We start from the raw sequence: 13,545 nt of genomic DNA, 5'->3' as shown, positions 1-13,545 counted from the left end.
TGTAGGTATCAGATCTGCTTTTCAGAAGTCTAAGAATTCAACTCTAATTTGCATTTTCTGTTTCAGTAGAGACAGGGTTGGGGACATATTACTACAAAACACAGCTACTACTATGGATCATGTCACAAGTTTTCTAGTTTTTGCAAAATAAAATGGTTCTGCTGGCTCTATGTGCAGCTGACATGAGAGTCCCAGGGTTTGACAACCCTGCAGTGACCAAAGGTGAGCAATGTGCTAAAAGCAGAGCAGGCAGTACTTTACTACTGGCACTGGAAAACATTTAGCTTCTGAGTGCTAATTTTCTCTGGTCCTGTTACTTTTTTTCCTTTTCCCAACTCAGACACCCTATAATCACTGTTTAAGGCATATTGTTGTGGGGAGCCAACTTCTTTGTATTTACTAGTTTTAAAATTCTGCCCATCTCCTCCCCTTCCCCTTCCTCCACCTTCACTGTTTTTCTCCTTTACTTTGTTTAGGATATAATTTTGTGAGTTTTACTGTAAAAGAAGAATCACAATTCTGGTGCATAAAATGTCTTCTTTTTTCATAGACAAGCTCCTTCCACCCCACTATTCATTTTGAGTGTTTCTTTTTCAAATATGAATAAATTCCTATTTTATCTCAAGTTTTCTTTTATTTAAACAAGAAAAAATGACAAAAATGCTTTTTACAGTTTTTTCTTTCTCAGATTATTTAGCATAAAACAGTTCCCAGCCTTGAAACGGAGTGGCTGTATGGAAAATATAAATAATATCCAAAAAATAAATGTTACTTAGGTTTCCAGGCTACAACACAAAAGCTTACTTAACATGATGCTCAACTTGAATTCTGGATCCTGGATAAGAGAAACCGCTAAGAAAGTAGGGGTGGAGGTGGGGAAGGTCTAATATATCCTTTCCTGACCATAGAGACAATATTGGCTCCTTTCTGCTTCTCTTTACACCACTTCTTTGAAGCAGGACCCCTGCTGTTGGAGCTGATCCTATCCCTGCTGTGTTGTCTTCCCACCTCACTCCCAAGTATTCATTGTTATTTGCCTAGGGGTTAGCGGTAGGGGTGGAGGAGAGCAAGAAAGAACTTGTTAGCAACAACTAATTAAAGTAATTAACCAATATCTGTGAATAGTTGATGCTCCTTAACCTTCCCACTGATGCTTTCACTTTTAACAGAGAATGTGTATCAAAGCAAATGAACCTATAATTGTTGAAATTTCTGGTAGTTTGGCAAAATGGGAAGAAAATCAGTATGACAGATTAGAGAAGGTTGGGAAGTTGTTGATGAAGGCTTCCATCTGAGCACTCTGGCCCTGCATAAGTACTTTCCACATATTTGCAGAATGAATGAATACAAAGTGATCGCTTTGCCCAGCTTTTTTTTTTTTTTTTTTTTTTTTGAGATGGAGTCTCTCACTGTGTCTCCCTGGCTGGTGTGCAGCAGCACGATCTCAGCTCACTGAAACCTCTGCCTTCCAAGTGCAAGCAATTCCCCTGCCTCAGCCTCCCAAGTAGTTGCAATTGCAGGTGCCTGCCACCATGCCTGGCTAATTTTTATATAAGTTTTCCCCCCATATAAAAGTAATGTATGGGCCGGGCGTGGTGGCTCAAGCCTGTAATCCCAGCACTTTGGGAGGCCGAGGCGGGCAGATCACGAGGTCAGGAGATCGAGACCATCCTGGCTAACACGGTGAAACCCCGTCTCTACTAAAAAAAAAACTACAAGAAACACTAGCCGGGTGACATGGTGGGCGCCTGTAGTCCCAGCTACTCAGGAGGCTGAGGCAGGAGAATGGCGTGAACCCGGGAGGCGGAGGTTGCAGTGAGCTGAGATCCAGCCACTGCACTCCAGCCTGGGCGGCAGAGCGAGACTCCGTCTCAAAAAAAAAAAAAAAAAAAAAAAGTAATGTATGTCCATTAAAAAGTGAAGATAGACTGCCTATAGTGCCACCATCTAAAGAAAACCATCGTGAAGATGCTATATTTTTTGGAAAATAAACTATAGAGAATTACTCATAAAAGCATGTTGCTATGTAAATGTTTAAAATGGCATCCTGTTTTGATTAATATTGTCTAATCAATACTAACTTTTTTCAATTCATGAAAATTTTGTGAACGGTTTGCATGGAAACCAGAGCAGCAAAATCTGGGCAACCTTGTTCTGTTACCTAATAGCCAGTCCTGGTTCCCAAAGGAGAGTTAATACACCTTCCAGATGCCTTAACATCCAAGGGAAGCATGTCCTTCCTCAGCAGCATATTTTGTTTTGCAATTCCTGCCAAGACTCTGAGGAAGAGGAAATGGGTACAGATTTATTAGGAGAGATGGAAAGGGGCCATGACTTTGTCATGTCATGTAGGACTCCGGCAACCTAAGGCTACACAGACTCTGAAATACATGGAATATTTCTTTTTATCTACTAATTTGTTTATTTCTTGTCTAATATTTCCACTGAAGAGATTGTCTTGTATAAAATTATATCTCAGTATTCTAATGGAATGAAATAATGGTACAGCATAGCCTTTTCTGAATTATTTGTGTATTATTTGGAGATTATATCCAGGTTTTTATTAATTCAGTTCAGAATTTTAACATAGGGTATCATCTGGTCCATGCTGTATTATCTACTTGTTTTTCTACTCTGGACCCTTAATCAGTATCTTCCAGTGTCATCTTTGGTCATGGCAGTCACATTTACATGAAGGCTGTCTGTCCCTGGTCTATTCTATGGCACTGCTTGGCCTGTCCTGGGGTTCTGCTGATTTTCAAGTCTTCTGATTAAATTTTTGCTTGTTCTGGCATCATGCTGATTTCCTTCACTATTTCATGCTTCTCCCAGGAGATATCTGCTTGTTATTTATCGCTCATTCCTCCTTTTGAAAATATCACAGTAAGAAATTCTTTTAATTTTTTTCAACTGTTCTTTTTCTGTCAGTAATTCAATGCAACATTTCTTAAAGGCTGTTCCATCTCTCTCCTTGATTTTCTTAATGCCTTTTAATTATTTCTTTTAAAATTCACAACTTTTAATATTTAGTAATTCATGCTGTCACCACAGAGGCAGCTGTATCCTTTTGATTACTTAGATTTCTGTGGGTGTTGATTCTGGAACACAAGATGATCTGGATTTGGAGAAGCATCAGTAGGTTGAGCCTATACATCTGAACAGCGGGATTACCAATGGAAGCAATACCATTGGCTTAATTATACATCTCATGTCATTATGTTATAGAGGACTTCTTTATGATGCTTGTATGAGAAAGAAAAGTAATAGCCAGGTTTTAAGTTTTCCATATTATAATGTCTGTGTACTTACCATATATGGAGTCAGCAGCATAAGGTTACAGTCATTGAATTAATCTTTATTGATTATCACATCATAAAAGAAAATGCACCAAACGCTATTGGGATTAGAGGATTCATGGCACCTTATTTTTAACATATATGTACATTTTATGTAACTCAAACTGAAGTGCAGCACAGGGACATTGGGCAGAGAATGAAGTGACTACAAATATTGTATACTAAGATACATTGCTAGAAAAGAGTTTGTGGAAGACTTCAGAATAAACTATTTTTCTATAAAACATTGAGGGTACCATTACGGTATCCGTTTATGGGAATACCTGATTTTAAAAGAATAAAGCTGGCTGGATGTGATAGCTCAACACCTGTAATCCCAGCACTTTGGGAGGCTGAGGTGGGTGGATCACCTGAGGTCAGGAGTTTGAGACCAGCCTGACCAACATGGTGAAACCCCCATCTCTACTAAAAAATACAAAAAAAATTAGTTGGGTGTGATGGTACCTGCCTGTAATCCCAGCTACTCAGGAGGCTGAGGCAGGAGAATCGCTTAAACCTGGGAGGCAGAGGTAGCAGTGAGCCGAGATCGTGCCACCGCACTCCTCTAGCTTGGGCGACAGAGTGAGACTCGGTCTCAAAAAAAAAAAAAAAGAATTAAATAAAGTCAGTAAATTATTGAATGAACCACAACAGGGAGGACTCAGTACAACTCATGAGCCTGCTTGGTCCTTGACACTTCACAGGTCAATAGTTAGAAATTACCCAAGATTAATATAAAGGATCCTAGATTGCTTAGATATCAATTTATCTCCTTGCGTATATGGTCTGATGTATCACATCAACATGTACTCTTTCTTGTTTTCAGCACGCAATCCTGGCTTTAAAGTTTATCCTTGCATTTGCCATACCTGATAAACCACGGCATATCCAGATAAAACTAGCCAGATTGGAATTTGAGTCTTTGGAGGCACTCAAGCAGCAGGTAAGAGCAGCTGTCCTGAAAATGTATGTATTACTTTAGCAAATGACAGGAAAAATAATTCAGAAGAATCAGTCTCAGCATTTTCTTCAGCCTTGAAGTTACCAGTTTAAATGAATACAGAGGACTCCAGTTTAGGATGACATAACAAAACCAAAATCCTAATATGAGCAACAAATAGGTTTAAAGAACTAAACTAAACAAACAAAAATATTCAGGCAATGTTAAATAAAGAATAGAGCTAGCGTTCAGCAAAAGAACAAGACAGACATCTAAGAGTCAACTTGGGGTAGCTCCCCACAAGCTTCCAGTTTTGCCATCTACTGAAACATTAAGTGAGGAGAAGTGAGTGAATAAAATCCTGAATAATAGCTTTCAGAGAGCAAGACAGAATGAGATCAGGTGTGTAGAAGCAGCAAAATTGCCCTGAAAGGAGAAACTGTGTCTCAGTGACTTCCACATTCTACCAGAGACTACAAAAAAAAAAAAAAAAAGCCATGCTGGAGTTGACCATTTTGATGATTTTCTGCTTGTAGGAGAGTGGGAGTATACAGGAGATCCCTAGATGCCTGGAGTATCTCTCACTTCTTATCTTTAGTGCTACATAGGAATTTAAGCATTGAGAGAATCAGTAAAGCATTGTCATCTGAGGGGACAAGCTGTGGTCAGAACCTGCTGGACAGACACTCTTTCTTTGGCCTCTAAACTACTTTGCATAGGAATATTTCTTCTTATGTTTGGGGAGTTGGGAGAAAAAAAGAACGTGAAGAGGACCCACTTAAGATGACCCTTTGATCAAAGCATGAGGGCTCTAAGGGTGGTGCGCCAGACAGGGGAACCCCACATCGAACCAATACTTGCCCCTGATGAGGCAGGGTGACTCCAGAAGAGGACTTGTGATAAGAATATGGAAAAGAGGATGAACCTGGGCCAACTAGCCAGAGCTGTGCTCATGTTTGCCACACAGTAGGTGACAAGACTAAGTTACCTGCATTCCTAGAGGTTGGGCAGGTTCACTTTTGGCATGTGGGCTAGCCAGTGTGTCTATATGTTAAAGCAGAACCCACCATCATGCCCAATAATGAAACTCCAGAGCATTCCCAGCAATGGCAGGAAACCTATCATCACCACGGACAGCTAGCATTCTTCTAGAGGTACTAACCAATGCAGTTGTATAAGAGGAAGAGCTAAGTTCAAGTAGAAGAGGCAAGCTTATTACTTGAAAATTAGAGGATTAGGCTGGGTGCAGTGGCTCACACCTGTAATCCCAGCACTTTGGGAGGCCGAGGTGGGTAGATCCCTTGAGCCCAGGAGTTTAAGACCAACCTGGGCAACATGATGAAACCCTGTCTCAACAAAAAAATACAAAAATTAGCCAGGCGTGGTGGTGCACGCTTATAGTAACAGCTACTTGGGAGGCTGAGCTGGGAGAATTGCTTGAGCCTAGGAGGTCAAGGCTGTAATGAGCCGTGATTACGCCACTGCACTCCCACCTGGGTGATAGAGTGAGACCTTGTCTCAAAAAAAAAGGAAAAAAAAAAAAAGAAAAAATTAGAGGATTATATAGCTAAAAAAATTATAAGTTATTAAAAATAGGAAAATGTGGTAAGGAAGCAAGTTACAAAGTTTATTTAAAATCATGTTTCTTTTCACAAGAAATAATCAGTTAGAAAATATTTTTGATGAAAAATTCACATTTACAGAAGGAACCAAAATGTAAAAACTTAGGTGGTAATTTATGGAAACAATATAGATAACTTATAGGAGAAATGTTTTTAAACTTTACTGGGATCAAAAGATTCAGTCTTGTAAATATCCAATGCCAATTCAAATATAGCAAAATAAACATCCGAGAATAGCAAGGAAACTTCTGATAAAGAAGAAAAATGGGGACTCTCACTCTGTCAGATATTAAAATGTATTCTGCATAGTACAATAATTATAATTAAATACATTTTAAATTAGTGAAGAAATGGAAAAATCAGTGGAATAGAGAGCATTGAGTTCATAAATGGGCCCAAATAAAATTGGGGATTTCATTTATGGTAAAAGTGGTATTTTATGTCAGTGGAAAAAAGAAGGATTATTTGTTACACAGCTTGATGGAAATCAGCTGTTTGGGAAAATTATTATACTTTATTTTAACTCATTCCTTGTGAACCTCCCCACCACCACAAAATTCAAGGTTGACAGATTTAAATGTAAAAAATGTAAGCCATAAGAAGTCTATTAAAAGTCTGGGTATATCTTTTAGTGGGAAATGCCTTCCCAATCAAGACATAAAACCCAAAAATCATTTTTAAAAATGATAAAGTAAAATACATGAAAAATGAAAACTTATGTATGACAAAAAATAAGCAGACTCAAAAGATAAATTGGACAACCTGGAAAAATATTTTCGTATATAACAAAGTCAGTATCTTTTAATTCAAAAAAAGTTTCCACAAATCTATAAAAAATGACAGTACAGTAATGAAAGGATAACATATGAAGAGATGCTCAACCTCATTCAAAATTAAAGAAATATAAATTTAAACACCAGTGAAATACCACATTTCACATGTTCTATTGGATTATGTCATGATAGCCTGTCCTCGTTGGATTTGGGAAATGGACATTCTTTTATATAATGTAAATAGGTTCAGTCTTTCTAGAATTGTAGTTGAATTTAATTTCAATTACTCTGCAATACAAACCAAATCTTACTAGGGTAATGGTTGTATCTGAAAATTGTACCAAAATTTAATCATTGAAACATTAGGTGTCAGTTTAAAAATGTGTGAGAGGGCATAAAGCATCTAAAAACTTTAAGAGGTATGTAAGAAAAAAAGCTTAATATACAGCCTTGTGTCTGGAAGAGTTTTAGTTAATCAGATTTCTCCATTGATTACATTTCTGGTGACATTTTGTAGATGGGGGCAGGCAACTTCCTGGCTCGTACATACACATCTTAACTCCAGGTCAAGGAAGAATCATGCTTCATGTTACTCAGGATTTCATGGTATATCTATACAATAAATTTTATGGTCTGTCTATACCATAAAATTCCATGAATTTGCTTTTTTAAAAAAGATCTGCTTTTGAAAAAATCACTCAGGATTTCATGTTACTACTTAAAGTTTGCCTAAAAAGAAAAGGATTTTTATTGAGAGAATGAAATTATAACTCATTCCCTATGAACCTCCCTCACCACCACCAAATTCAACATATTATTAATATGTCTTATGTTACTAAATACATTTACCTAAAACTCCAAATGCAGGACCGTTACATTTGCCATTGAGGGTGTCATGGATATGTGTTTACTATGGATATGGCTAAATGACCTCTCAAGTCATCTCAGCTCTTAAGATTCCCATATCTTCAGGTACACTTTACCTGACAGTGAGGCAAAGCCCTAATTCCAAATTTATTCACACTCATCTTCTTTGAGAAATGAAACACTGACCAAAACCCTATCTCATACAAGTTGAGTATCCCTTATCCAAAGTGCTTAGGACCAGAAGTGTTTTAGATTTTGTTTTTTTTTTCAGATTTTTGAATATTTGTATTGTATTTACTACTGAGCATTCCTAATGGGAAAATCTGAAATCTGAAATGCTCCAGTGAGCTTTTTTTTTTTTTTTTTTTTTTTTTTGGCATTCACAAAGTTTCGGGATTTTGGAGTATTTCAGATTTTCAGATTAGGGATGCTCGACCTGTATTACTTAGAAAGAAGAAAAAAATCTAAAAGATGTTATGTCTCTTTGAGATTTTTTTCACCTGAGGACATAGATCTGATTCTCTGGTTAAAATCACCTTGTAAGAAAAGGTGATTCTGGAGGGACAGATGTCTAACAGGTTCCATTCAGTATACTTATTTAATGCTTTCTAATAGGACTTACATAGCTTGCCCTGAAGGTGATTTTTAAATTTGTACATGAGCACCTCTGATGTCTCTGATCCATCAAGTGGGCAGACAGCAATGATGAGTGTTGTCAGGCTCTCTTAGGGCCTTGCAAACCCAGAAGTGTTCTCCTTCCCTGTCTCCACTAGATTTTTTTTCTTTTAATTATCAATCTGAGAATAAAAGGTTCAGGGTTGGCTGGGTGCGGTGGCTCACACCTGTAATCCCAGCACTTTGGGAGGCCAAGGTGGGTGGATCAGTTAAGGTCAGGAGTTCGAGACCAGCCCAGCCAACATGGTAAAACCCCATCTCTGCTAAAAATACAAAAATTAGCTGGATGTGGTGGCACATGCCTGTAATTCCAGCTACTCGGGAGGCTGAGGCACAAGAATTGCTTGAATCTGGAAGGCAGAGGTTGCAGTGAGCCGAGATCATGCCTCTGCACTCCAGTAAGACTCTGTCTCAAAAAAAAAAAAAAAAAAAAGGTTCAGGGTAAAAGTTGAACTGAAGATACTGTATGTAACAACCGCCTCTCACTGTCTTTCACTGACTCAAGGCTTTGCTGTATGGTGGACACTGCTACATGGGCCACCCAAGTTTGTGCCACCATCCAGGAGAGACAAACATTTTCATCACAATTCCTGTTTAGTCTCACTGCCCAGGAGGTCCTAGAAGGTACAAAAGGTCACCTACTTTTCAGAAACTCAAAAAATTATCTGGCCATGACTTCAGTTTACTAGCTGAACTAGTGCCATTTCTAGGATGTAGAATATGTTTCTCATTTTTCTTTAACCTGACATTTAACTATCTCCTTTGTAACTATAAGTAGCCTCAACTCACTGGGCTCCTCCCATGTAACAAAAGCAGAGAGAGCTTCTGTCAGGTACCTTGGTCAGTTTATGGGCCCAGATCAGAAATTGAGTTACTGAAAACACATTTGGGTGAAGTCTCACTATTAAGTAACCAGACATTAATAGTAAGCTTATCAGTAGAAATTATTACTTATGGATAGTCATGATGTTTAATTTAGACCTGAATTGCTAACCAGACATTGATAGTGAGCTTATCAGTAGAAATTATTACTTATGAATACTTACTATGTTTAATTTATACCTGAATTGCTACTTTTCAACTCAAGTCTCATTTTATGGGCAGAATATAATTGAGAAATTTAAGTCATCAGGCAGTCCTTAAATAGGATTGTGCATTTTACATGTAAGCCTTGTGAAAAAAACATGTACCTAGACCCTATGCCTTGAAGATTCTTATTCCCTAAATCAAAGGTGGGACCCAAGGACCTACATTTTTCAAAAAACGCTCCTGTGTCTCCACCCCACTTTTATCAATCCCCACCCCCCCAGCAAAGATAGATTCCCAGGCATGGCCAGGTGAGTGCCAAGAACAAGCAAGTTTGGGGCCACCTTGTACCACCTGTGGACAAGTCAGGTGGCCTCTTTGCATCTCAGGGGTTTTTTTGTTGTTTTTTTTTTTGTGTTTTTTTCCCCCATAAAATGAAAGACTGGATTCCCCAGTCTGTGGGAAGGCCCAAGAAATCTCCTTTTTAAACCAGCATATCAAGTGATTCTAATGCAGGGCCCTTGGATCCCATTTGGAGACGTGGTCTGTGGATTCAGTTATTCCTCTCAGCTTGTGACAGGAGGAGTGGTGGTGGATTGCCGAAATGAATGTGAGAAGAAAATGTACTGAAAACAGATCTTTTTTGGTATCGAATAGGAAGCTATGTGGTATTTCTAAATATATAGGCAAATTAGACATACTTGAAGGTGAGAGGCAAACTGAGGAAAATAAAATAGTTTACTTTGCAAAGGGCATTTTCAAATGATTAGGCTTCATTTGGCTGAAACCTTTACAAAGAATTCTAGACAGTAAATATCATCCTAGTGATGCCCTTTTATTTATCTTCAAATTGATTTATTCATCTCTTAGTCATTTTAAGATCCAATTAAAAATAGAAAGGATTCTAATGCAGGAACCATTTGATAACTCCGTGGCCTGGAGCACAAGGACAACATCCACTTAACCTGCTTCTGGGCAGCCAGCCCTCCTGGGAGCCCAGAACACAAACAGAAGCCAGGGAGCAGGGCTGGCTGCCCAGAGCCTTTGAGAAAGAAAACAGCCTCAGGAATCAGTTAAATGAACAAGAGAAGGACTTTAAGGAGACACTACTAAGTATAGCTCTCAGGGGCCTCAAATTAGGTGTAGGACCCTTAACTAGACAGGCCAACTGGGCCAGGCTTTATCAAATAGTGTCTTTGTTTTTTAGAGTTAAGTGTATTTAAATTTAGTTATGTTAAGGGAAAAACCAAACTCTGTAAGATATTTAAAGAGGTTTTAGTCTAAGCCAGTATGAGTGACCATAGCCCCAGGGAACAGTCTCGAGTCCTGAGAAAGTGCCCAAGGCAGTCAAATTACAGTTTGACGTAATTATACATTTTAGGTAGACAGAAGTTATAGAGAAAGACATAAATAAATACATGTGAGGTATACATTGATGCGATGTGAAAGGTGTGGGGGTGGGGGAGGGCTGGGCTTATAGGTCATAGATGGATTCAAATTGGCAATTGGTTGAAAGAGTCAAGCTTCATCTAAAGACCTGGAGGCAGTAGAAGAAAATGCCTGAGTTAAGATTAAGGGGGTTTGTGGAAGCCAAGGTTCTCGTTGGATAGGTGGTAGCACCCTTCAGAGGGAATGCATGGTAAATGTTTCTTCAGACTTTAAGAGGCATCAGACTCTTGGTTCATCTCTCCTACATACAGGAAAGGACTGGCTGTATTAATGGATATTCTCTACAGATGCAGATTTTCCCCACAAGAGATAGTATTGTGGAACCATTTCAAAATATGTCAAAGAAATATATTGTGGGGTAAAATATTTGATTTCCTTTGGAGTGTGCTATCTGTCATGTGATGCTGTACCGCAGTCAGGTTGCAATTTGATATCTTACTGCCACAAAGGGTCTGTTTTGACAGTCTAATGATCTCTATTTTAATGTTAATGCTGGTGGTCATTTGTACCTAAATTCCAAAAGGGAGATGTATAATGAGGCCTGTCCGACCTCCCTGTCATGGCTGAGAATTCAGCGTTCCAGGTTTCTCTGAGATCCCCTTGGCCCAGGGGAGGGGGGTCCATTCTGTTAGTTGGGGGGCTTAGGATTTTATTTTTGGTCTATATTTAAGTATTCAGTTTTAAATTGATAGGTTTTTTTCAACATCTGAACTTCTTCCCCACCGCTCCATTTGTGCTGTCAAGTTAAGGTAAATATAGGAGACCAAGGCAGACAGATAGCTTGAGACCAGCCTGAGCAACATGGCAACACCTCATCTCTATTAAAAAAAAAAAAAAAGTTACAGTAAATATATAAGCATTTTAATGGAAACCGTGAAATTTCACAGCCTAGAATTAAGGTGCTAAAGTATTTGACTATTGAATAGGTAATCGCATATTAATCTGCCAACATCTAGTTCAGAATGAAATGTTAAATCCAAATAAAGAATTAGCCTCTAACAAAGCCAATAGCCACCAGTGCCAGAGCCATAGTTCTTAGGAAGGGGTGGTCTACTTCCCAGGGCCACAGGTCAAGTCTAGGCCCAGTAAAAAGTACAAAAGTTTATGGTATATCTGTCATTTGGGTGACCTGTCTGAGCCTGCCTTTCCCTTTCTTCTTTTGTTGGAAGGTTTGTCTTCCAGCCCTGTAACCGCCCAAAGGGTTCATTTCGCCCACTGTTCAGATAGAGCCAATTTATCAAGACAGGAGAATTGCACTAGAGAACTAGTTTAATTCATGCAGAGCAGGTTGAACATGAGAGAAGAGTTTTATTATTACTCAAATCAGTCTCCCCAAAAATTCAGACTAGAGTTTTTCAAGGATAGTTTGGCAGGTAGGGGGCCAGGGAGTGGGGAGTACTGACTGATTGGATCAGAGATGAAATCACAGTGAGTCAAAGCTGTTTTCTTCAGCTGAGTCAGTTCCTGGGTGAGGGCCATAGGACTGGCTGGTGAATCTAGTAGAGCCATCAGTCCTCAGAAATGCAAAAATTGGAAAAGACATCTTAAAAGACCGATCTTAGGTTCTGCATGTGATCTGCAGGAGTAACTGGGGAAGTTGCAAGTCTTGTGGCCAATTTGTTAGTTTTATAAAGGTGGTCTGGCTCCCAGGCAAGAAAGGAGTTTGTTTCAGGAGAGGACTTTTATCATCTTTGTTTCAAAGTTAAACTATAAACTGAATTTCTTCCAAAGTTAGTTTGGCCTTTGCCTAGGAATGAGCAAGGGCAGCTAGCTTAGAGGTTGGAAGTAAGATAGAGTTGGTTAGATCAGATCCCTTTCACTGTCATAACTTTCTCACTGTTAACGATTTTTGCAAAGGAGGTTTCAGCCTCGTGTAGCTGCAGAGCAAGTAACTTGACCTTCCTGTATTTAAGTCCCCCCAACACTCAAATGGGGCAAAGTCAGAATGAGGCTGGAATAAGGCAATGTGAGTAAGACCCATTATGGAGCAGTGTGCTGGGGGAATGAGGATGATGAGGGAGGAGGAGGACTACCTCATGCAGTTGCTGGGTGAACCCAACAAGGAATTCTAGGATAAAATCGTACTGTAACATCAGATTTGCCTGGAGAGTCAGAATTCTACCTTTGTGGCAATCCCGCCTATTTTCATGACCGAACACAGCTGGGCTGTAATAACAATGAGGTAGTAACAGCTGACATGTAGTGTGTGAGAACATGAGCCAGGCACTGTTCTAAACCTTCTGCATGTGCCAGTGTCTCTTCAGAACAGCTCTCCAGGGTAGGGTCTGTTAGCCATTTGCAGGTAATTTTTTGCATAGTAAATTTCTCTCCAGTTAATACAATGATAACCTCCTTTAAAGATACTGAATGCACGAATAAAATACTGGCTCCTCTGCACCTTTTGGGTCTAGCAAGATTCCCAAGCACCCCTGCTACTTTGTAACTCTGACCACCAGTATACCTGCCCTCTGCTGTCAGCTTCACAGACCCCACCTCCTGGAGAAAGCCTTCTTCCCATTGAGTAACAGGAGCCTGGTACCCATTTCTGTTCATTTGCCCCACTATAGTTGGTTCTGTTTCAGTCTTCTTGTGAGCTGTGAGGTCCCCAAGGGCCAGGTGACGACTCACTCACCGCTGAGTCCCCTCACCCAGCACAGGGCCTGGTGCCCAGTAGACTCTGAATAAATATCCACTTCATCAAACTGAGTTTGTTGACTCATATGTAATTCACAAGCCAATATATTAAATAAATAAGGACAAATTATGTCCTTGGACAAAAAAAGAAGAGTCTTAAAATAGATACCCTGGCAGAAATGGAAAACAGGTCATGTGCCTTTCTGGGATCACTGGGGAAGAGA

General features: G+C 39.3%; 1 protein-coding gene across 2 annotated transcripts in view; it reads left to right on the top strand.

Annotated features, from left to right (window-relative positions):
- ANO10 (anoctamin 10) overlaps positions 1-13,545 on the top strand; it is a 261,033-nt gene that overhangs the window by 187,316 nt on the left and 60,172 nt on the right. For both annotated transcript variants that reach the window (XM_033212250.1, XM_033212251.1), the window contains exon 12: positions 4,162-4,278. In XM_033212250.1, coding sequence (XP_033068141.1) covers positions 4,162-4,278 — 117 coding nt within the window. The remainder of the gene's footprint in view (positions 1-4,161; positions 4,279-13,545) is intronic.

This window comes from Trachypithecus francoisi, unplaced genomic scaffold (assembly GCF_009764315.1).
Source record: "Trachypithecus francoisi isolate TF-2019V2 unplaced genomic scaffold, Tfra_2.0 Lachesis_group0, whole genome shotgun sequence".
NCBI classification, from domain to species: domain Eukaryota; kingdom Metazoa; phylum Chordata; class Mammalia; order Primates; family Cercopithecidae; genus Trachypithecus; species Trachypithecus francoisi.
The sequence above is the reverse complement of the archived record's forward strand: the minus strand, read 5'-3'. Positions and strand labels throughout refer to the sequence as shown.